This window comes from Protomyctophum parallelum, assembly GCF_964188405.1.
Source record: "Protomyctophum parallelum genome assembly, chromosome: 10".
Classification (NCBI taxonomy): domain Eukaryota; kingdom Metazoa; phylum Chordata; class Actinopteri; order Myctophiformes; family Myctophidae; genus Protomyctophum; species Protomyctophum parallelum.
In genome coordinates, this window is record NC_139704.1 from 19,432,251 (window position 1) to 19,458,258 (window position 26,008).

The 26,008-nt window shown below is 42.8% G+C and overlaps 1 protein-coding gene across 1 annotated transcript in view; it reads left to right on the top strand.

The window, feature by feature from the left end:
* itga9 (integrin, alpha 9) overlaps window positions 1–26,008 on the top strand; it is a 103,749-nt gene that overhangs the window by 43,951 nt on the left and 33,790 nt on the right. The window contains exon 16 of the mRNA XM_083774146.1: window positions 23,209–23,361. Within this exon, the coding sequence (XP_083630272.1) occupies window positions 23,209–23,361 (153 nt within the window). The remainder of the gene's footprint in view (window positions 1–23,208; window positions 23,362–26,008) is intronic.

The following is a 26,008-nucleotide window of genomic DNA, read 5'->3' on the forward strand; positions in this document are numbered from 1 at the left end:
CAGTGTTCATTTAGGATTTTACTGTACACTTCTTGTGAAAACGCTCATATTTCTAACATCATGCAAGTGGATGCTTCAGTCATTTGGTTTGGGTCATATCCAACACAACTGAGAAATACTTTTACATTGACAAATATACTTCATTCCAGTTGTAGAAAGTAACTAGATACATTTACTTAAGTACTGTACTTACCGTAATTACAATTTTGAGGTATTTGTTCTTCACTTGAGTATTTCTAATATCCAGTACTTTTACTTCTACTCCACTACATTTCAGAGGTATTGTACTTTTACTCAACTACATTTATTTGACAGCCGATCTACAAGCTCACAATGCGTCGCAGATCGGCTATTTGCCAGAACATTCCTTCTTCTTGAATCTCAAAATGATTTAAAAAGGGCGTTTGTTGAGTGAACAAAAGCACCCCCCCCCCCCCCAAACATTGGTTAGCATTAGCATATCCCCAATGCCCCATACAGTATTGATTGTTACGGTTATATTGATTGTGCTGTTTACATTTCTTGCCTAATAAAGTATTCAATCAATCAGAGTACAGTCAAACACTTCATCTAAAAAGATAGCACCGGGGGGGGGGGGTCCATGGCGGTCTTGTTCAGGTCCTGGGTATTCAATTCATAGTCATGACATGAAATATAACAACAAAGTAGTACTGCACCTGTAACGCCCGGGATTCCAACTTGGGTCTCCCGCGTGAAAGTCCAACATCTTAACCACTACTAGACCAAAGGGATATATCCCTATGGACTGGGGGAGATATGGGATATATCCCTATGGACTGGGGGAGATATTAAACTTAACCACTACTAGACCAAAGGGATATATCCCTATGGACTGAGATATTAAACTTAACCACTACTAGACCAAAGGGATATATCCTATGGACTGGGGGAGATATGGGATATATCCCTATGGACTGGGGGAGATATGGGATATATCCCTATGGACTGGGGGAGATATTAAACTTAACCACTACTAGACCAAAGGGATATATCCCTATGGACTGATATATTAAACTTAACCACTACTAGACCAAAGGGATATATCCCTATGGACTGGGGGAGATATGGGATATATCCCTATGGACTGGGGGAGATATTAAACTTAACCACTACTAGACCAAAGGGATATATCCCTATGGACTGAGATATTAAACTTAACCACTACTAGACCAAAGGGATATATCCTATGGACTGGGGGAGATATGGGATATATCCCTATGGACTGGGGGAGATATGGGATATATCCCTATGGACTGGGGGAGATATTAAACTTAACCACTACTAGACCAAAGGGATATATCCCTATGGACTGGGGGAGGCCATCAGGCTGAGGCTCTGAGCCACTCTGCTACACACCAAGTAAAGAAACAGTGTCAATAGATTTATAATGTAGTTTTACTTGCTTTATTACTTTAACATTAACACTTAACATTACCAGGCAGTATTTCTGCAAGATGCTGTCCCGCCCGTTACTCGTCATATAAAGTACCATTTGCTAGAGTCCGTTTAAATCTGTTTAAATCCTGTTTAAAGAGCGTTTAAATCTGTCCCGTAACTCTGACGTATACTGCATGTCTCGGTAAGCTAGCTTTGCACATTTTAAGCATCATTTTATTAGATCTTCAGCTCTGCTTCCATGCAGGCTATTTCTGTGATCACTTCCACGCTGCATAGCATCACATGGCATGTTTACTGCCGTGGCAATTTATGTCGTCACAATGTGCGTGTGTGTGCGTGTGTGCGTGCTTGGGTGTGTGTGTGTGTGTGTGTGTGTGTGTGTGTGTGTGTGTGTGTGTTTGTGTGTGTGTTTATATTTTAGCGATCCCACCCCAAACGGTAAAATCCTGAGCGTTCATGTAACTCTTGAGAGCCTGTCGGGTCCATTTGTACACTCTCAGAGTTAAATAGATACTCAGGGCTTCACAGTGCAGTGCGAGTGTGCCTTGAAATCGTGCCAACGGCCACTTCCATTTGTGGTCATCAGTGGTATTGTGTAGCTGTGTAGATCAGTGGTGGACAGTAACTAAGTACATTTACTTAAGTACTGTATACTTAATACCTTGGCGATGCAATACAATTATGAGGTATTTAACTTTACTTGAGTATTTCCTTTCCAATACTTTTGCTTCTACTCCACTACATTTCAGGTCCAAAATGTTTAACTTTTTACTCCACTACATTTATTTGAACACTACTAGTACAACAAAACATTCATTAACCATTTCGGCCATTTGAAAGTAGCCGATCTACAAGCTCACAATGTAAGCTTAGATCTGCTATTTTCAAAAGATTTTGATACATTTAAAACTTAAAATTGGACATTCTGCATAATGAGTACATTTGCTTTTTTGGTACTTTAGGTACATTTTGACGCCAATACGTTTGTGCTTTTACTCAAGTGTAATATAAGTATACAAGTACAAGTATTGATACTTTTACTTAACCCATTTTGGGCGGGAACCCCTTTTGGTGTTTCAAGCATTATGTTATACTTTAGCTATTGAAAAATAGCAGATCTATACATACAAGCTCATGGCGCGCCACCGAGTGGCGCACTACGAGATTGTATGTCTTCTATCTTTGAATATATATTCTTTCAGAGCTTTTTAACTAATATCTTTGCTTCTGGGGGAGTCCCTGGAACAACATAATTATTTTCAGATGGGGGTCGGCGGCCAAATACATATCATTCTGGGGCTCCTTGACATGAAAAAGGTTTAGCACCACTGACATAGAAACACATAGTAAAGATAGTAAAGATAGTGAGTATGTTTTCCACCACTGCTGTGTATGTACTGTAGCTGCAACTGGGTCTCCAGGGAAGAGCTAAAATAGGCAGCTCAACCCCATGCCTCTAACAGTTGCCTGTTCTAATTTAGCTCCTAATGTATATGTGTTCGCTGGCCTATATTCCACTTGACGTGACCCATATCTCGTGTCCCCATAACACGTGGACATAAGATGAGGGGTATTTAAACGGCATGGGGTACTTTTAAAGCTCCATCATTGTGTTCCAATTGCTGCTACAGCTGGGGATAGCTATATAGGGTCTCTGTGGAGAGGCACAGTGAAAATGCTAATTTAACACATTTTATAGTGCAAAACATGCTCTGCCAAACCTAAAAGAATAAATGAAAAATAAATGAAAATTAATGTCATGAAACCTTTAAACGCACGCACGCACGCACGCACGCACGCACACACACACACACACACACACACACACACACACACACACACACACACACACACACACACACACACACACACACACACACACACACACACAAAAAACACTTTTCTATGATTGAGAGAGCTGATGGAAATGCTGGAGTATGAATTAAGCTTAAAAGCTGCATTGCGGAACTTGTTTTAATGAATACAAATTTATTTTAATAAATCTACGTGGTATGGTAATAGTAGTACATCTGCAGTGGTTGGAGGTTGTCTCTCTATACTTTTCCATTGAGAAATCTAGACTGGATCGGATGCATCTCCTTGCATGGCTCTCGCTGGCTTCCATTGACAATGCATGGTAGCCTGTATCTTTGCATCTTCATGTCACTGGCTTCCATTGACAATGCATGGTAGCCTGTATCTTTGCATCTTCATGTCACTGGCTTCCATTGACAATGTATCTTTGCATCTTTCATGTCGCTGGCTTCCATTGACAATGAATGGTAGACTCACTGTATCTTCGCATCTGCCCGTGTGAACGCAGCAGCCTGGTTGATCACAAACGATGAGGATGCTCGTAAATGCTGTTTGATTCCAGCGTGCTGTCCACGTGGGTGAACGCAGATAGTAAAAGCACAGCAGTTCGCTATATGGGTTTGCACGTCCCCAAGAAGACGAGACCACAGTAACCCAGAGCCACACAACCTCAGTGGTGCTGCTGGCACGTGTTTTGTGGAGACAGGCTGCCACACAGCGTTGCCAGATTTTGCCAGAGAAATAAGCAACCAGGTCTAGGCCCAAAAGAGGTGACTTGACTATTATAGGCCACATGCATGAGCACTTTAAACATGGAGGACAAAATAATACATATTAACTTGGGGGTCAAAGAATATTTGAGAACCACTGGTTTAAACATTTGGAAAGCAAGCCCAAATGGGCAACTATACACTTGTAAAACAAGCCCCCCCACCCCCCCCCCCCCCCCCCAACCCAAAAAAAAACTCGCAGTTGCAATATTATTATTTACAATCGACTTTACCGCTTATAATTTGCGGACATGGCAACACTGCCTGCAACACTGCCTGCTTTGTTTGCTTCTTCACAGTTCCATATAGAAACGTGCCATTCCCTTGATGCCACTGCACTGGTTTCATTTAGCCCAGGCCAAGAAAGCTGATACAATGAAAGTCCATAGCAGGAAGGTAATCAAACCCAGCTGTCTTCTATTAAACACAGCAGAAACTCACGCACCAATTTATAAAGAATAATAATATGGGGAGGCAAACGAAAATCTAAATATACAAGAGGTTTGGTGCAAAGAATTTATTGAATGGAAAATTACAAGTGATCCTGTGAGTTAACTATAATAATGTCAACTCTTAAAGACTTTTGTCTGAAGGAGTAAGTCATGTGGACTTCTTAGAGGAATAGATTATTATCATATTCTAATTTTAGGACAGGGTAGTATTTTGGGGCAGGATTTCCCTACATGGTCGTGCCAGAATGAACATTATTCTGTCCTCCTCCGGGCCATTTCTTGGGAGAATACGACTAGCCCGTTTAGACCTGAGACCAGGTCTAACAAATTCTGACAGTCTTCTGAAAAACCCATGTTTCTATGTCAGCGGTTCTGAAACTTTTTCATGTCAAGGACGGAGGACCCCAAATATTATATGTATTTGGCCACCGACTCCCATCTGAAAATATGTTGTGTCCCCCCCCCCACCCTTTTCAAAGAGCAGATCTGCTGAAGTTAAAAGCTATAAGGTGACACAGATGAAGTTTAACATAATGGTTAAAGTGGTTAAAAGCTATAAGGTGACACAGATGAAGTTTAACATAATGGTTAAAGTGGTTAAAAGCTATAAGGTTCCTCAGGTCTAAATGGACTAACAGACATGATGTTTCGCTGACTGAAATGACTCATACTTCAGATGAAATTACTCTTCTACCTCTGCCACTGTGTAAAAGATGGAGTTACTGTACCATGTGTTGTTCCCCTTACGTCCTTCATTTCATCTGGGAATAATACTGCATGTTCATAATTCCTTGGCGATATACAGTGTAGCGATGTTGCTATAGGAAATACATTGTTGTTTTTCATATCGAGAGCGGCCAAAGGTTGAACCGACTTTGCTGATTTGTTGATTCTGGCGAGGGAGCGTGCTGAGCAAAAAAAAAGGCTTCCTCATAGACTGCTGGGCCGATTACTGCCACACTATGTCACCGCAAAGCAGCGTGATGGGTGGCCAACTCTGACCAAAATGAAAGGGGCTCTCCTGCCATGTTTCCCACTTCCACTGCAAATGGTGTGGTGTGTGTGTGTCTTTGTGTGCGTGTCGCCTCAGTGTGTGTCTGTGTGCCCATGAGCATCAGGATATGTCAGTTGAACCATTGTTGGTCTTCTAGGACAGTGGTTTTCAAACAGTGGTCCGGGGACCACCAGTGGTCTTTGAGGGGGTTCCAGGTGGTCCCCAGCTAAATGACGAAGAGTAACCAAAAGGACCCGTGTAGATCTTTAACTCTTGAGAGTGTAAAATGTTCCATGTTCAATCATTTAGCTTTCTGGGAACCTCCTCAGGGACCCGTGGGGGTCCCCGGACTGCGCGTTGAGAACCAGTGGTCTGCTCTAGAGGAGTGTAGGTCATATTAAGGCCTCTCGTGGGTCAGGAACGTATGTGTAGGATCTGATGTGTTCTTTAAAATGGCAGGCTGCGATCACTCATTTTATCGGTCAGCCTCCCACACGATGCTTCCTGCTTAAGGTCCCGGCTTGCTCCGCCCTGCCCTCCTCTGGCGCTTATCACTACCCACTCGTCGTGAATGGAAAGCTTATATTTCTTCTGTTGCAGCCACTGTGCATTATTCTGCTTCCATTTGGGAAGGTTTGCTACAGAGGAAATCCAATGTGCCGTCGCTGTATACAGTACCTATTAGAGATGTGTTTATGTGCAGCGGAGCCTATAGAACATGCCTTCAAAAAGAGCACTTGACAGGTGGGCCATTTTGACTGACGTTGGTTTATCTATAGGTTCTGTCTAAAAAACAATGGCTTCGGGAACTAACAATGAAGCGACGGTGTCCCAGATTTTGTGTGTTTAGCCACCAAATCAGCTAGCAGGAAGCATCTGGAAGCGTCTTCAACAACCCAGGATGGAACCACCTCAAACACACACAGATACTGCATAGCAACACGATAAAACAACACTATTCTCAGTGGATGCTCTCCCACTGGCAGTGAATCCATCAGGGAGGGTTTCTTTTTAGTTTGTTTTTTTGCTCCGATTAAACTCAGACGTTTTAAGTAGAAACGCATCAGTAGCAATGTGAAGTATTGAGGCACACAGCTCCCGAAATATGTGATTTTGACAAATGAATAATTATTCAGTCTCCGGGAGGATGATTTGTCTTCCTAAAATTAAACATGAAAGAGTGGAAATATAAAGCTTCCTGTTTATGTACACAGAAAGATTATGGAGATGTCGAAGGAAGTTCATCTCTCAAAGAGAGGAAGGAAGGAGTCTGTAGCAGAATTCTGATGCACCCGAGATTGGTTTTCCGACGAATGAACCTCTGATGGCTTCCATCAGTTAAAACGTGTTGCAGTGCTTTTGTTTGGACACAATAACCTCCATCATCATCATAGATCAGGCTATGGAACTCGGCCATGGACCCAAATTCGATAAGACTTTTATCCCTGCCTGGCACCCAGCCTGTAAAATCCAGTGATCATTTAACTCTGAGAGTCCTCGGGTCCTTTTCCTTCCATGTTGTACACTCTCAGAGTTACAGATGTGTAAGGGGTCCATTCGGGGTCCATTGAGTTACAGATGTGTAAGGGGTCCATTCGGGGTCCATTGAGTTACAGATGTGTAAGGGGTCCATTCGGGTCCCCGTGAAGTCCCTGCAAGGACCCCTGGGGGTCCCTGCAAGGACCCCTGGGGGTCCCCGATCCCCACATTGAGGACCATGCAGCTCCTTCCTTCACACTTCCTTAAAAGGATCTCATCTGGATTCTAACCTTTTGTTTTTTTCTATAGACACTTTGTTTGTTTTCCTTTGCAGGAGAGCCTTCCATGTGTCCTTGTGGTGACTCCTTAGAGCCAGGTTCACTTCCAGTAGTGAGCAGCCAAGGGAGCTAGTGCTACACTAGACTAGAGTGATGATTCCAGCACAGGGTCTGGAATTCCGGGAATGATGGAAGCAATGTAACATAGACCTCTGTTAGCTTATTTATTTTTTTAAATAAGGCCTCTCCGTCTCCCACAATTCACCCCTGGCACCGTATTGTTTCCAGTGACTAAACTCAAAGGCTTTTACGCACGAACAACGAATGCATATAAGGCTGAAACATAGTCTGTTACAGAAGAACTCTCAAAGTGGATGACTAATTTCACTCATATAAGCTATCAGTGTGTTGTGAATGGAACTATGCTGAGTTGTCTCTCGGGACAGCCGTGCTTGGCTCTGCACTTCGGAAGCTCTGGAAAAAGTGGAGGAAGTTGTTGAGGCCTAAAGCTCGTTGCATAACAGAAATAGAAATTCCATAATATATTTTAAAGGTATTTTTATTATTGTACATATGCATTTTGTGAACACTGTGTCATATCGGGTCTCACTCCTTCGCAGAGCTGAGGTTAGGGTTAGGACTAAGGTTAGGCATTGTTTTTGTGAGGTTGAATAGCTATTTGGAGCATTTTATTTTGTAGTTTCACTCTGAAACGGAAAGCTGTGTGTTGTTGAACCAATCAGAACGTCGCATCCCTGCAAGGTATGGGACATAGCGCCGCTACATGCACGTGCGCAACGCGTGCATTGTGTTTTTTGTTTGCATGTCACAGAGAGACAGTCTTAAAACGAGCAATACACTGTCATCTGGATGTCATCTTGAATGAGCTTAAAATCGGAGTAGTTCTGTAATCAAAACCAGCTGTGTTGGAGGAACTCGCAGCGATGGGAATAAAACAGGTGAATGAAATCAAGATTAATTTTTATCCATGCATGACTCGACTCGACACGTCATCACGCATCACGTTTTTGTTCAAAGGAAGTAATTAAAATTGGACTTTTGATATAAAAATACACAAAGATGGAAATGTTTCCATTGTTTTGACATAGATTGTTAGGTATGTCCATATGATGACCATAGATATACTCCCTACGTCTTCAATGTTAGTTCTAGGTTTAGGCATAACCACACCCATTAGGTAGAACGCATTGCGAGATTGCGTATTTCCGCTATTTCTGAAAAAAAATACAATAATATTTTTTAAACATTTCGACCTATAAGAACCGGCACAAAACAGGGATGACAAAGTGGACGGACATGTTGTCAAGGGAAACGCGGCTGTGTGTTTTAAAGCAAACAAGTCAGATTGCCGCTCGCTGTTTTGTTGAATGTTTTCGCTCCCATTACAAACTAACAGCTTCATATCTACATTGGCACGAAATCAAAACTGGAGTTGTTGACAGTTAACATACCAATGGAAACAAGGTGATGGGTTTTGTATGTTTGGGGAGAAAACCGACTCCGTCTGCCAATGTCCACCTAGGGAAGTTTTGGTAGCCTTATGCTTTTACTCCTTTATAAATACCAGCTGTGGATCTTAACTGTCCAAGGGTCAAAGGGTCAAAAGCTGTCGAATGCCTTCGTCGTGATGCATGTGAGCCCGTAAAAAGTTTTGCTCTAATTTGTGTTCACGTTGACATTGTTTTCAAAAGTGCAATAAATGAATTCCACTCCTAATTCTCAAAGGTATACGCGCCGCACAGCGATGTATATCTCTCCCCTATCTGCACTCCTGGGCCCACTAGAGCGACGGTTCCCAAGCAGTGGGTCGGGACCCATTTCTATGTTTTTCAGTTTTTTTCCCCACTACAATGTTTTTTTTGTTACTATTTCAAAACATTTTCTGAAATTAAAAACATTATAGAACCAGAGAATTTCATACATTTGAAAGAAAACTATTTTCACTTAGTTAGTTAGGTAGGTTCTCTTTTGGGTCTTTAGCTAAACATGTGGGAACCACTGACTGGACTAGAGCATTGGTTCTCAAAGTGGGGTCTGGGCGGGGACCCCTAGGGGTCCTTGAGGGAGTTCCAGGGGGTCCCCAGCTAAATGATAGATACGAACTAAATTGGCCCTTATGGGTCTGTAACTCAGAGAGTGTACAAATGGAACCAAATTAAAATGGTTGAGAATTACTGCTTGAGCCATAAAGTTCTTCTGTTACTGTATGTGGGTCCCTGGCATTCTTTTTTAAACGGGGTCCGCGGGCAAGTCCTTTACATGAAAAAGTTTGGGAACCACTGGACTAGAGTACTAATCTCCTTTGGGAAATATTCCATGAGGCATGGACTGTGTTATGGTCTGAGCTGTTTGTGGGTGTGTGGGGGTGTGTGTGTGTGTGTTTGTATGTGTGAGTGAGTGAGTGTGTGTGTGTGTGTGTGTGTGTGTGTGTGTGTGTGTGTGTGGGGGGGGGGTGTGGTTCTGAGTGCGAGCAAGTCTGTGTGTGTGTGTGTGTGCGTGTCTTGCATATTTTGGAAGAACATCCTGAAACAAAACCTGTTTCAATTTCAAGATCTTCATCTTTGGATGGAACTATGATACGTACGTGCTGCTTCTGGGATGGAATGGCTGTGGTATGCGCTGTTATGCACAGAAAGGTATTTATTGGTGTTTGTTCGTGGTGTAGATCATGCATGACTGTACATATGGTATATGTTTCCTGTCAGTTAAGTGATAGCTCTCTATAAAGTGCTCTTTCCCCCAAAGTGCAGATTTTTGGGGGGCTTTTTTTATTTTTTACTAGGGGAAATATGTAGTACAGGTTTGCTCAAAGGAGGATATTACACCACATTGTTGTGTTTTACAGCATTCATAATGTTTTCACTTAGTAAAGGTTAAGATTATTTTGACCTAGCTCTTAAAATGAAAATGGTGACAAAATACTGAATAGCTCTAGACTTCCCTCTCCAGAGCAACATTGGTAACTTCCTCCTGGGAGATCCCGAGGCGCCAGTGAGTTGATGTGATCCCTCCATCTCATTCTTGGTCTGCCCCGGGGATCTCCTCCCAGTGGGACGTGCCTCGAGGACCTCCCTAGGGAGACGCTCGAGAGGCACAACTGTACAGGACCTTAGTAGTGAATAAAAAATAGTAAGTCCAAACCTACAGTAGTATTTGGCTGAATCACGGCAGTATAAAATGTGGCCCGTACCCTCCATTACCTGATACTGTAGGTCTGCAGTCTGCTAGTATTTCCCTCTACACCAAATGTATTCACAGGCACAGAACAATTAGACCAGACAAATTGCAAGAATGTGTCTTTGAATGACTAATGGCCCCTAGCCCCCTACAGACTGTAGGAGTTTTAAAGTTGTCGGCGAGTCATCAGATCGTTATGTATTTCACACTACAGGAGTCATTATATCTTTGTGGCTTTCACACTAAACGATTGATAGCCGAGTAGGGATCGGCAGTGTATTACATTGGCTGTAATACAGGCCTTCTCGGGACGCGGTCGCAACCCAGTTCATACTAGTATGATGTCCAGTCGGTGAGAGAGCCAAATATTAAACCTGCTACTGTAGATATTCAGAAACGCTCGGGAAGGCGTCGGCGAGGGCTTTTATCGGCGCTGGATCTTCTCGCAGAGCCTTTCACACACGGCGAGCAAAACCTTGGCGATCAAAGCCCGATCTTGCGTCAGATCGGGGGTTTTGTCGGTGAGCGACAAAACAGAAACACATTACAGTTCAGAAGCATTAAATTATAAAGCTAAATAATATGATTCGCAAAGATTTGCTTCATGCAAATTGACTCAATAAACAGACAGACAGACTGCAGGAATGATATGTGTCAACAGAATTGTTGTGTAGTGTGACTGACTGAAAGAATGTCTTCTAAATCATGACAGTTTTTTGGAAAACCTTATGTTTCTGTATCAGTGGTGATCAAGGACCCCAAACATTATATGTAATATGCCTACGCCCCATCTGAAAATATGTTGTTCCAGGGACCTCCCCAGAAGCTTAAGTTAATTTAAAATGTTCACTCTGTAACAATATATATTCAAAGATTTTAGGCACATTTTGGACCCCCATTTGAAAAGATATGCCAGAAAATAAAAGATTTTCACGACTCTAGCAGTGATTCTCAACCCGTTTCATTTCAAGAACCCCCGGTTTGACATGCATTAGTCTACGGACCCCCATTTAATGGCATTTCTATCTCTGGGACCCCAATTTATATTGTAAAATCAATGTTAATTTAACTCAGAGTGTACGAATGGAACCAAATGGACCCACTATAGGGTCCGTTTGGTTCCATTTACGCCGCAGACAAAGCCAACTCGGCTCGTGACAAATCATGACAATAAACACAATGTGGCGGGCCTATCAAATAATTAGAAAGAAGAAAAACAGGGCAGGGTACAACACTTTTTGTTTAGTTTTTCTTCTTTCTAATTATTTTATAGGCCCAAAACATTGTGTTTATTGTCATGATTTGTCCTGAGCCAAGTTGGCTTTCCGCAGTGTAAACGTCTTTAAATAAAAACATTTTGAAAAGTCTATGGGGAAAATGAACGAGGAATACTTTTTCCGGGCCTCTCGCCGGGGGCGGGACTGCGTCCCTCTATACTCACAGTGAGTCAGTCAAAGACTGACCCTCTGTTGCCCCAATCTGTTTCAACCTATAGCTGCAGTTGCCATTATAACACTTGATTATATGAATCCTTGCAAAGATATCATCTGAGCGGTATAGGGCACAACCAAAGCATAGAAGCAAGGAGAAGACATTAGGCAACGTAAACAGCTCTTCTGTCAATGTCATGTGATATTATAACATTAACCTTGCCAGGGCATAGTCTTGACTCCTCACAGACTGCATCAATTCCTCGTACACTATATCAGACAGCAAAATATATAGTCTAGACAAAAGAACAACAACGCAGGGCTGTATTTCATTTTCGATCAGAAATTGTATGCGCACTGTTTTTGTTGTTCTTTCACTATAGGAAAAAAACATTCATTATTACCATTTGGAAGCATTCAGTTAGCATTGGAACTCAACTGGCCACTATACTATACATATCTAATAATCTAATCTTTATTAACTAAAGATGTTGCCTCTCAATGGCAACAGCATTTTTGCCTTACTACCGAGACATCGTACAGTAAATGCATGATTCCTTTGGAATGATACAGTTAGTTTGATCTGTTTCTGGAAACGTCGTGACACACAAACAGTCCTGGGGTAAAAAAATCTGCAATTTATTACTAGTGGTTCAGGTTTGTGTATGAGGCTGGACAGACATCTGAGGGTCTGCCTCTATTACTAACATCACACAGACGCAACTATTCTCTCCTGGCAGGAGTTCGGGAGGTAATCATGAGGTTGAATCATATATGCTTCATACTTTCGCTACGATTTTTAGACATTACTCAGAGTAACACGGTTCTGAACAGCCTTGCTGTAACTTTTGGTGCTTGGGTGATTATTTTTTCACAATTCAGATTTTTTTTATCTCTAAGGCTTGAGTGACACAAAGAATTCACTTGGAGGCAATTAAGCCCAAATGACTCATAGAGTTATTACTTTACTGACTCATAGAGTCAGTATAAGTCTTCGGACTTTACTGTGAAATCCTTGAATCGCTGAATGTTTTATTATGATTGCTTTTCTAAATATATCAAATCAAATCAAATCAAATTGATAATCAGATAGTAAAATAGGCAGCAGAAAACAGGCAACAGGGTGTGCTGATGGCCGGGTGGTTGGGGCGCGGGCCGCGTCGTGGGCTCTGACGCCTGGCAGCGAGTCAGTCCCGTCTCCATTACCGGGCCTGGCGGACACCCCCCCCCGGCTCTCCCTCCCTGTTTCCTGTCTCTCTACACTGTGGACTATCAATGAGAAAAACGTAACAGATTGCAGACCAGAAGTAGAAAGACAAAGGCACTGGGGCAGAACCACTTCTGATTTGTTAGGACATAGACAATAGGCAGTGGTGTAAACTAAGTACATTATTTTATCTAAGTACTGTATTTAAGTTCAATTTTGAGGTATTTGTACTTGTACTTGAGTATTTCCAATTTACTTTTTCTACTCCTCCACTACATCTCAGAGGCAACTATTGTACTTTTACAGTTTTACTCGACTACATTTATTTGAAAACTTGAGTTGCTACAGTAACTTTGATTATTATTACAAAACATACATTAACCACTTCAGCCCTATGTTCATTTCGGAAAATGGCAGATCTACAAGCTCACCATGCATCACATCGCGACGCATGGTGAGCTTGTAGATCGGCTATTTTCAAACGTTTTTAATACATTTAAAAACCTTAAACGAGACACAATGAGTACTTTTACTTTTGGTACATTAGTACATTTTGATGACAATACTTTATACTTGTACTTGTCGTTCTACATTGCAGTATTGATACTTTTCCTTCAGTAAAACAATTGGGTACTTTTTCCACCACTGACTACAGGCCCAACTCAATTGTAAATGCACCGACAAGGCTTGATCAAGAATTCAAATAATGATGAAAGTAGTGCAGTGACAACAACAGAATAGGAAATGCTTAGTTGGTGATATTGCTTAAGGTTCAGAAGCAACAACTTACTGCAAAGTTGTTAGCAAGTGGCATCCATGTTAGCTTTTAAAGATGTCGAAACTAAATGAGGAGCGGAGCTTGGGGAACACAATTAAGTATACATCAGTGGGAAATATGGAAGGGTTTCTAGCAGATAAATCAAGTATGAAAGAGTAAAACCGCACAGTAAAATCCTAATCCCTGAGGATGTTTCGCCGTGTATAGCGAAACCTAAGCAGTTTTGCAAGAGGCATTACGATTGGAGTAAGTGTCTAGTATAAAACCACCAGTGACAAAGTGGCTTTAGAACACAGTTTCTCAGCCATTGTACAATCACGCCCCATGGTTTGATATGCATTATTAGTGTGGTTGCCCTAATTACAGTTTGAGATTAGTTTTTATCTCTAGGAGCCCAGTCTTGATGTTAATTACAGTTTGAGATTAGTTTTTATCTCTAGGACTAGCAGCCCAGTCTTGATGTAAAACCCTCAGTGCTGACTGAGGTTTCTGTAATTGAGGCGGGTTATTGACCCATAATAGCTAGGGTCCATTTGGTTCACACAACTGCTGTCATTTAGCTGTGGACCGCCATTTGGTTTCATTTGTACACACTCAGAGTTCAATTAACATTGATTTTGCAATATAAATTGGGGTCCCAGATATAGAAATGCCATTAAATGGGGTCCGTAGCCTAATCATTAGGCCCTAATGCATGTCAAACTGAGGGGGTCCTTGAAATGAAAATGGTTGAGAATCACTGCTAGAGCCGTAAACATCTTCTCTTATCGGGGTCCTTGGCGTATATTTTCTAATGGGGTCTGCATGCTAAAAAGTGTCAATTTGCGGGTCCTTGACACAAAAAAGTTGAGAACCACTGACGTAGACCAGTCAGAACCAGTCAGAACCACTGACGTAGACCAGTCAGAACCAGTCAGAACCACTGACGTAGACCAGTCAGAACCAGTCAGAACCACTGACGTAGACCAGTCAGAACCAGTCAGAACCACTGACGTAGACCAGTCAGAACCAGTCAGAACCACTGACGTAGACCAGTCAGAACCAGTCAGAACCACTGACGTAGACCAGTCAGCGATGGCATGCCGGAAAAACAACACCGACGTAAGGCCCAGAGTTTATACACACGGTCTGACTCTTACTCTACCATAATGCTCCGTCGTGAGACCATGAGAATATTAAGTTTGGCATCGTGAACGCATGTATCCCATATGCCAGAGATGTGAGCGTAAATACTTGTCAAGAGAAATTCCAAATGGCCCTCTGTCTATTTTAACACTTCATTGTTCCCATTCATCCATCTATCACTCAGCCAGAGAGCTGTTTCTACTTATCCATATGAGATTCCCATGCATTGCACATTGACATTAAGCATGAGCGGCCCCTAAATCCTGCAAGTCATCCAAGTGCCTTTTGCCCTAAAAAGGAAGACCGTACGTTAGTCAGTTTCCTACGATAGTTCCCATGACCACTTGCCGGCTCTCTGTGCGTAGCAGCGTAGCGGTGCGTACGGTACATGTGCGTTTTTTACAGTGGAAGGAGAGGCCGGCCTGGCTAACGCGTCGACCAGAGCAAAGAGTTCTGTTGTGTTGCTCCTGAGTTTGGGCCAAGCACGGGGCGTTTATACTGAAGATCAGAGCTTCTAAAGGTGACATCATCCTCCCCGCACCCACTATGAGAGAACCGCTCTGTGAACATGGAGGGGCAGTTTGGTCCGCTGCCATCTTGCTGATCAGATTAGCATGTGAGAGTTAAAGTCGCAATCCGGAACTTATTTGAATGGTAAATGGTAAATGGTGCATTTATATAGCGCCTTGGTCCCTCTTGGTGAGCGGTGGATGTGTGGGTGTCCTCAGTGTGGGAGACCGTGGCTCCCTCTTGGTGAGTGGTGGATGTGTGGGTCTCCTGCGTGTGGGAGACCATGGCTCCCTCTTGGTGAGTGGTGGATGTGTGGGTCTCCTGCGTGTGGGAGACCATGGCTCCCTCTTGGTGAGTGGTGGATGTGTGGGTCTCCTGCGTGTGGGAGACCATGGCTCCAATTTCAAATGGGAGATAAAACATGCAGCTTTGAGAGCTTGCGTTGTTGCTGTGCTCCTCTACAACGCATCGTTCCGTCCGGGTGAAATGAGCAAACCTTTGTCAACTATAATTTTTTACTTGAAAAGTGTTTTAAAGTGGGTTTTTTAGACCTGCAGGCCCATTCTAAAAACGCTTTTTAAATCCTGACCTATAGTTTTCTGGAAAAACTACACTGCACACTCCAGGGAACAAAGACGGACAACTTACTGCATCATCAACTTATTTATTAGCACGACGCGTTTCGCCGTGAGCTTTGTCAGGCCGTGAGCAGCTGACGAAGCTCACGGCGAAACACGTCGTGCTAATAAATAAGTTGATGCACAGATGCAGTAAGTTGTCCATCTTTGTTCCCTGGAGTGTGCAGTCCTTTCCTTGAAAGTTTTTTTTTTAAGTATATATATATATATATATATATATATATATATATATTAGTGGTGGGCATAGATTAATTTTTTTAATCTAGATTAATCTCACTGCAATTCTGGAGTTAATCTAGATTAATCTAGATTAAAATGGCTCATTTGAACTCTGCCGAAAGCATTGAAAATATGTGTGCGCTACCTAAATAATGACCAGAAGTAAATCCTTGAACGGGCCACGTGGCCCATTAGACCAGGAGCCCTATCATAATTGGTAATGAAAATATAATAATAATGTTCAATACGATGTACGTGTGTTATACATTGTTTATTCAGTTAAACACGAATAACCATAACACGTTACCATACAGGCAATTTGAAACAGTGGGTGCAAGAACAAAGTACCCCCTTTTCTGGGATATGACATTAATTAAACTGTAAACCTAGAGGTGATGAAGAACTGTTTACAGTCAGTAGCTTTGTGACATGATTTGAGTCCAACCTCTACCTCTCCTTCTTCCACCAGTCACTCAGACACACCAGCTTGTTCACATTAGTGCTGTCAGTTCACCTCTATAATCCAATTCGAATTTCATTGCTTCATTATTTGTAATATTCGGAAATATTCGAATATTTACATTGTTTATTTTAGCTCATATTTAGCCTATAATAATACACAGAATAACAACCCATTTTTTAATGCTTGCGCAAGTTGGTTACATTGTATTTATTAGGCTACTGCCTACCGTCATTGCGACGCATTATCACGGCCCGGTTAAAAACGAGAATGATACACACCATGAACTGACCATAGACAATATCCCCTTTACAGCTCTCTCTTTAGCCTATTAACCAAATTAAAGTCGCCACAATCGCCAGCCTATACACGTAGGACTGGACAGAAAGAGAGTGCAGAGAGTACAGACAATAATATGCCATACTATTAGGCTGTTGCGCTGCGCTCCTAATGCCTTCTCCACGGCGCGCACCGTGGCACATGAACAATAACAACTCCACGTGGAGTGGACCCACGACGAACCACATATGAATTAGATAATTTATAAGAAATGGCACGGCGGCCATCCTTGCAGGCAGTGACAGAATGAGAATCCTTAGGCTGTAACCTGTTCATTTTGGGGGGCATCAAACAACAGCCTGTTGATGATGAATGATACTATGAAACTTAACAATTAATTAACTAGTACTCACCTAATGACGCCGCCACGGAGGATATACCATGTTTAACGTAATTCCAAAGTGTTTAGCCTACATTGTTTAAGTCATAGACGCATGCGGTTTTTATGAACTTTGGCTAAAAGCATGTTGTTGTTATTATTCCACTGCCACCCGCACCGGTAGACTCAAGACTGTCATGGTAGCTGGCTACAACCTGAAACAACTTCCTCTTCCTCTTCAAAATAAAAGCTGCTTGTAACAATACTTTTATTTCTTAAGTGAACTACAGGATGTAGTAGACGCAGAATGTATAGTGGATAAATCACACAGAAGGCAGGAGAAATAAACTCCGCAGGCAGTCGGGGCTTATTATTTTAAAATCTTGCCAACAGAATGAACTGGGATAATAAATGATAAAAGCTCCATTCGAATGGCAATTTGAAACGTGAAATTCCTAGTTTGCTCGCTTTATGCAGTCAATGCAGACCCAGCTCCCAGACCCAACTTTGAGAATAGATTAATGGCGATAATTTCTTTGACGCGCGATAATATTCTCGCGTTAACGCAGCACGTTAACGCCGATAACGGCCCAGCATTAATATATATATATATACACGAAGAGACAGACAGAATTATTTAATGAAAATCAAGATTTAACATCCTGTCTCTCTATAGCGCACGTTCATGACACGTGTGTGCATTTCTTTTTCTTTTTACATTGTTCTCTTCCAGTTGTTTCAGACCATTTCTATGGATAATTAATGGAATGATTCAAATGCATTATGTAGTTGAAATTGATCTATGAACTTGTTGTGAGGCCTGTCAGGAAACACTCTTAACTTCTAACACTGGGTCAGGGAAACAGACTGGGATCCATTGTTAGGAGAATCTCCTTTTGGAGGATATTAATATCAAAGAGATTATGACATTAATGAACTCTGCTACTCAGACTCAGAATGGTATTCTACCACAAGTATTATACCACAAGTTTTCATTTGAATAGTGAGTTTTGAAGAACCTCCGTGTCATTGATATACTGTAGCCTAGGCTATGTCCTGTTTGATTTGAAAGCTACAGCCACTTCCCTGAGGCTTTAATGAAACTAACACAATGACTGTATTTAACTCTAACGACACGTGACAGGCTATTAACACTATCCATGTCTGGAACTTCTCCGTTCCATAAATAAAGGAATAATTATTATGTTATGGGGGAGGCTATTCCCTCACTCGCCCAGGGACAAGAGCCGTGGTGAAGCAATATTGGGAACAATCCGGGGCTTAGTTTAATGAATAAAACATTATTTTAAGTAATATTGTAAGATGATATTATACAATATAATGTACGTGCATCACTGCAGTGGTTGGACCTTACTCTTCCATTAGGGTAGGATTACCGTACAACCAGTGCTGTCGCCTAGGTTGTTTCGGACGGTATAAATAGTACGTATGATCTTGCGTGTGGTCAATGGATGAAATGATTAGCATGATATGATGATACTATGTAGTATATAGGGTATAACGGTAGACTATCACTACACCACTGATAACAACTGATCGATAATGTCTATACAGTTATTTGAAACAGACAGCATACTGGATTGAACACTTATTGTTCAACACTACGTTTCATGGCTTCACGTTGGCAGACATCACTAGGGCACAAAGACAATCTGGGCTCTCTAAACTACTTGTATTTACTATTTTGAAAATATTTTTTGAAAAGGTCAACTAGCCAATCTACATCGACACGTTGTGAGCTTTAACTATTCAAAATAGTAAAAGTGAGTGGTACTGTACTGTACTGTACTGTACTGTACTGTACTGTACTGTACTGTACTCCCTGGCCGTGTGTGTGTGTGTACTCTACTGGCCACTTTAGGTGTTGCAGCTACGTACTCATACATACACGTACGTACGTACACATACATACTGTACATAACACACACAGCTCTGCATATAGGAGTGTCTCGCACCACTCAAAAAAGGCAAAGTAGTTTAGGGATACAGGGTTTAGCATGGACGAAAATAGAGCCCTTGATCTGTCTCTGCCTCTCTGGGGCTTATGTGTGTTTGTCCTTATTGTAGTTCAGACATTACCTCTCTCTCTCCGTTGGGAGGGAGAGAGAGGTAACGGACATAAAACTTATGGATTGTAGCTTTAATAAGGGCGTAATAAAAAAAAGCACAGGCCAAGTGTTACCAATGACCGCCTCCACTTGTAATGTGCAGTGGCTGCGAGTCCTGGGGGTCCTCCAGCTAGTCTATAGCCCCACTGTGTTTGAGGTAGGAAGTGATTTTGTGCCTGCCCAATAATCTGGGTATACTGTTGGAAACGTTTTGGAAAGCGATATACTGCACTCTCGTTTAATGGAAAAAATCTAATGACTGCGCCCCTATTCACTTAAAGGTCACTTTTCAAGCATGAGATTCTGCGCAAACATCACATTTAGATTTTAGAACAACAGGTCATTATGTCCCCAGCAATTCTCTCGAGGCTCGTGAAAAACGTGAGATAAACAGTGGGGAGTGGCAGGGCCGGGGAGGGGGGGGAGGGGGGCTGCGCGCCTGCGCCGCCGAGACCCCCGTGCTAAGTGTTCCCAGGGGGGGGGGGTTCACTCTGAGGCCAGCGGACAGGGGCCATTTGACGCATTCTGCTTTTAATGGGGGGAACTGAGACTGGAAGGATTTTCGCCATCAGCCTCCCTCCTTCCACAGTTATACACCACCACTTGTCGCGGCACTAACTGAGCATAACATTGTTCACCTCGGCTCCTGAGCTGACCAGACATTGCTCCAAACAACACCGTCTCTATGAGCCCCAGTGAGGCATCATATAATGATGGATGGGAGGGTGACCTCTTTTTCTGACTGCAGGCGGCCATGATGTTAACTTCGCGTTATCGCTGACCCGTCCTAGTGTGCATGGGAACTCGCCAGACGCTTGGAATGGTTACTAGTGGTAGGGTCCAATGGACAGTCAGGAAGTTAATGTCCTCGTAAAGAACCAAGGAGGATCAGTGAGAATGAACTGATGTGGTCATGACCCATTTAGTTATGGGCGTGCAGCACTGTTCCCAGCGGGGAGCCCGAGCCATCTCTTTATTTTATTTTTTTTGCCTGTTCATGTCCTGCACATAACACAACTTTTCCTCTTTCCTGTCATAACTCTCTCACTGTTGCTAGGTAGCAAAGGGGCGTTCATTTATTTAACTTGTGAGAAAGAAATGGCACACTCGGGTTTTTGAGAGTGTGAGTTCTTTGCAGAGCGAGCGTGTCCTGATATGTGCGGCTGCCAGTGGTGGAAATTACTTTTAGTATTTCTAATTTCCAATACTTTTACTTCTACTCGACTACATCTCAGAGGAAAATATTGTAATTTTACTTCAGCCCTATATACATTTCGGCCATTTGAAAATAGCAGATCTGCAAGCTCACAATGCACAATGCGTCGCGTGCAACACATTGTGAGCTTGTAGATTTTTTTTTCATTTGAAAATGGGACTTGAAATGGGACATCGTGCATATACTGTACTTTCTACTTTTGGTACTTCAACTACATTTTGATGCCAATACCTTTGTACTTTTACTGAAGTACATTCCCGGACTTCTTACTTGTAACAGAGTATTTCCATATTGCAGTATTGATACTTTTACTTAAGTAAAACATGCAAGTACTTTTTCCACCTTTTGGGTGGCTGCCTGCGGTGGGGTGGGTTGGACGTAGGGAAGCGTTGTGATAATAGACAAACAGAAGAAAAAGAACCCTCACTGACAACCGGAAAAGACACAGAGTAGCCCTTGTGTTTACACTGCGGGCCGTGGCTCCACGTTTCGTTGGCAGACATCAGACGGGGCACAGAGGCACAACGTTTGCCTCTGGAGCTTACGTGTGTTTTTTCCTGTGGCTTTGAGACGCGGAGATCAGAGCCAGGGCCCACCAACTGGCCTTCAAAAAGATCACAGTCGAGTTTAATGGACATGGGGGTTGAATTGAAAACAGCAAAATTAATAATATCTGCTGCTTCGTCCCATGTAAGCCTTCCAGCGATATCCTCTAATGAAGACATGGGATTTCAATGGGACTCTTCATTATTTCCAAATCTGCAGCCAAATGAAACACCCCTTTGTGGTTTCTTGTCATATAGCCAGAAGCAACAAAAAAAAAGATGCACACGCACAGATTTGACCGGCAACGCGTCACCATCATCATATAGCTCATGCCCTTCTCAGGGTCAGGGAATGAGCTGAAATGAGCTTATATCTTTTGACAAGATACATTTCTGACTTCTGTCTTTTGAGCATTCCATACTGCAGTAAGTTGACATTTTTACGAGGACTCTTGTTGCCAAGTCTGGCGGTGTACTGATGTTACTGTACGTTAAATCACACTTCTCATCTGATTTGTAGACAGACAGCGATGGATGGATGGGTGGTGGATGGAGAGAGCTTGTTATCTTTATTACACAGTTTTAGGCTTTTCTTTTTAAAGACTTTTGAGAAGGTTTTCTGCCTTTATAGGGAAAGGAAATAGGGAAAGATTAGGGGAGTTGCATGCAGAAATTGCTTGGGGACTCGGCAACAGTCAGCGACCCTAATGGGTCAGCCCTAGACGGTTTTATTTGACCTGCATACCAAAACCAAGAAGGTGCAACTGAATCTTGTAAAGAACGTAAGCATATTTATGCTTCACTATCTACGGACAGGTCCTCTTTTGGCATGAGAGTCACTCATACAGGGACAGGTCCTCTGTTGGCATGAAAGTCACTCATACAGGGACAGGTCCTCTGTTGGCATGAGAGTCACTCATACAGGGACAGGTCCTCTGTTGGCATGAGAGTCACTCATACAGGGACAGGTCCTCTGTTGGCATGAGAGTCACTCATACAGGGACAGGTCCTCTGTTGGCATGAGAGTCACTCATACAGGGACAGGTCCTCTGTTGACATGAGAGTCACTCATACAGGGACAGGTCCTCTGTTGGCATGAGAGTCACTCATACAGGGACAGGTCCTCTGTTGGCATGAGAGTCACTCATACAGGGACAGGTCCTCTGTTGACATGAGAGTCACTCATACAGGGACAGGTCCTCTGTTGGCATGAGAGTCACTCATACAGGGACAGGTCCTCTGTTGGCATGAGAGTCACTCATACAGGGACAGGTCCTCTGTTGGCATGAGAGTCACTCATACAGGGACAGGTCCTCTGTTGACATGAGAGTCACTCATACAGGGACAGGTCCTCTGTTGGCATGAGAGTCACTCATACAGGGACAGGTCCTCTGTTGGCATGAGAGTCACTCATACAGGGACAGGTCCTCTGTTGACATGAGAGTCACTCATACAGGGACAGGCAGTGAAATATTTTAGCGAGTCTGTGGAGTTGCACAGAAAGGTGTCTACTCCATGAGAGGAATACTGGCTTTGATTGATTGATTGATTGATATTCACATGTCTTTAAGGCTGGGTAGGGCGCTGGTAGGGCGTTCCACATTTTAGATTTTAAATTTATTTAACCCCTTGTTTGAGCCGAATCTGCGTTGCACGTGGTTTGTTCAACTCCCACTGGTGTTGTGATTGGACTGACTGAGTGGACTTGACATTAAGGAGGCTCTACTATATTTCATTGATCAACTGGCAATTACTAAAAAAGCTGTCATTTATCTTGAATATCTCTCTATGCACCATGTAAGTGGTGCATAGAGGTTCCTACTAGTATTCTTCAGTTGTCACGAGTCACATCTGTTGAGATAACCTCGCTGCGTGTACTCTTTTACAGAAGGACGTGAAGGACGTGTTCGCTGCCATCACGTTTGAGGTGGCGTACAGCTTGGGGAAACACGTGCTGACCGGACCGCAGGACAGAGACCTGCCCGCCTTGACTCCAGTGCTGCGATGGCAGAAAGGGGACAAGATCGCTGCAAGAAATGAGGTTAGACACGCTGTCAACCCCCCATGTGATGAATGGGGATTGGAGGCAGCATGAAGCAGACATTCCAAATCTTTTCTGGGGTTCTGGATGTCTTTTTGTCAGGGGACCCACCACAAAGCGTTTTGTGCAGTAGAAGGAGTAAATCACACACTGTCGAGGTTAAATGAACAAGACTAACTTGTCGTACATCATAGATTCATGTGGCCAGGCTATGGCGTAGGACTCCAGCCCACTTTAACTTGTCCTTCACTTAGACCAGTGGGTCTCACACTTTCATTTCAAGAATCCCCATAATTCTGAGAGTGTAAATGGAACCAAATCCATTGGCTTCCATTTGTACACTCTCAGAGTTACAGTGGCAATGGCATGTGATGTTTGTGTTGGGACAATGACGTAAAACTGGCCATTCATTATCAATGGCATTCAGTGTTTGTCTTAGGGCAAGGTTTGTGTTTACACGCACCCTCAAAGCTGGACATAGGAGGGGCTAGCACGCCTCAAAAATACAAAAAATACTAAAAGCATTCAACTTAAATATTTCAAACACTAAATGCAACAAAAATGAGGGGCTTCTACTTTAGCCTATAGTGGCATTACACATGAAATTTGCGAGTTTAGCACCGGTTGGCAAGAATGGAACAGATAGATGTGCCATTCCAACTCTTGGTGCTTTCCTAATCTTTTCCTGAAGGTTTAATTCAGGCTTTATTCACTGATGATTAGCCTAATGCTAATTCTACTGCTTTGCCACTGAGAAGAAGTGTCCAGCAGAGGAACTCTCTCTATGCAGTGAATCTGAATAGAATTAACATAATTACACCTTGGCAAAATGAATGCCCCCCCCCCCCTTTCTCACTGACAAGGTTCTGACAATCTACTGAAGAGCCAATGGCAGGACATCTGTAGTATTGCTAAAAGCTGCTATGACTATGAATTGAGGGATACTGTTTGAGTCATACTACTACAGTATCTAATTAAATTATAACGTGGAGTAATATACTGCGGGGGTTGGCGATGACAGCATGGTGTGGAACTGGTTCAAGGTGTTGGTCAATGAGGGAATCAAAAACAAAAACATGTCCCCTCCTTCAGTATTATGGAGTGGAATATATTGCAATTAGAATGTCATAGAGCTGTTCACACAGATGTTTAGCTCAAAGTCAAAGTCGTACGATTAGTCACATTTTAGTCACATTTCACTGCGTTGCCGTAGTGAAATTTGTTCTCCGCATTTGACCCATCTCTTGGAGCGGTGAGCCGCAGCGTGCGCCACACTCGGGAATCATTAGTTGATTTGAGCCCCAATCCAACCCATTAATGCTGAGTGCCAAGCAGGGAGACATTGGGTCCCGTTTTTACAGTATTTGGTATGACCCGGCCAGGGATCGAACCCCCGACCTCCCAGTTTCAGGGCGGACACTCTAAACAGGCCACTGTCTGACTATTATGTTTACTGGATCGGTCGGTGTTCTCTAGGTGTTGGTCACACATTGATAAGCGTCATTACCTGTAGAAGTTGAAGTACACTACAGGTTATCTGGACCAGTGTTTCCCAAACTTTTCAGGTCGAGACTCAAACGAGAGATTAGACATTTTTGTTTGCCAGGGACCCAAACTAGTGAAAATAGCAGCTTCGCGCCACGTTGCGTGCTTGTAGATCAGCTATTTTCACTACTTCTTCATTTTGTTACATTTTGTATTTATGGATTATTTTTCTTTTGTTTTGCAGTCGGGAAAGATTTTTCCTCAAGTCGCCGTGGCCCATAAAAATTGGTCCGTGACCCACAAATGGGTCCCCGACCCACTGTTTGGGAAACAGTGATCTGGAGGGGTCCACCAAATCTTGTAGGCCTCAGTCATTTTTTATTTTATTTTTAACTCCAGTTTCTGAAGTGGTTGATGTCCTGATTGGGCTAGAAATGAGAAACTGACCACAAATCCGGGCGACACCTGTAAGGCAGGCATTAAAGGCACGTCCTCTTCCCATCAGCAGGCCTGCAGGAATGTATGGAATAGATCCAAAATGGAGAGGTTTAAAATGATATGGTGTTGGTTACCATAGCTTGCTATTGGGGGCTGTGTTGACTTTTCAACAGTGGAATCCAGGAGATTGATGAATTTATTTTCTTAGCAACCTCCCCCCCATGCCACATGTGCTTCCCCGGCCACAGCATGCGCTTCTTGAGAGGTGGGGGGGTGGGGGGGTCGGATTAGCATCTCTCAGCACTTAAGAGAATCCATTTTGTCAGGAATTCATGGCCGTTAAATGGGGATTTGATTACCATGCATTACGTTTACTTACTTTCATCCGGCGAAGCGTTGGTTTTTATTTATTATTATTAGTATTTCAGAAATGTTTTCATGTTATTTTTTTGAGGGCCTTTATTTTCGACACAGATATAGAAAGGCAGAGGGAACAAGGCGTCTGTGTCACCTTATAGATAGGAGCTTGTAGATCTGCTATTTTTTTTATCGTGAAAATGTCCTGGAACAACATATTTTCAGATGGGGGGTCCGTGGCCAAATGCATATTAATGTGGGGGACCGTCCGTCCTCCTTGACATGAAAAAGGGTTGAGAGGCACTGGAGCCATTATTGCAACAGTGACACAACACTGCCCCCTGTGTAGAGTCCAGTGTTTAGGCTT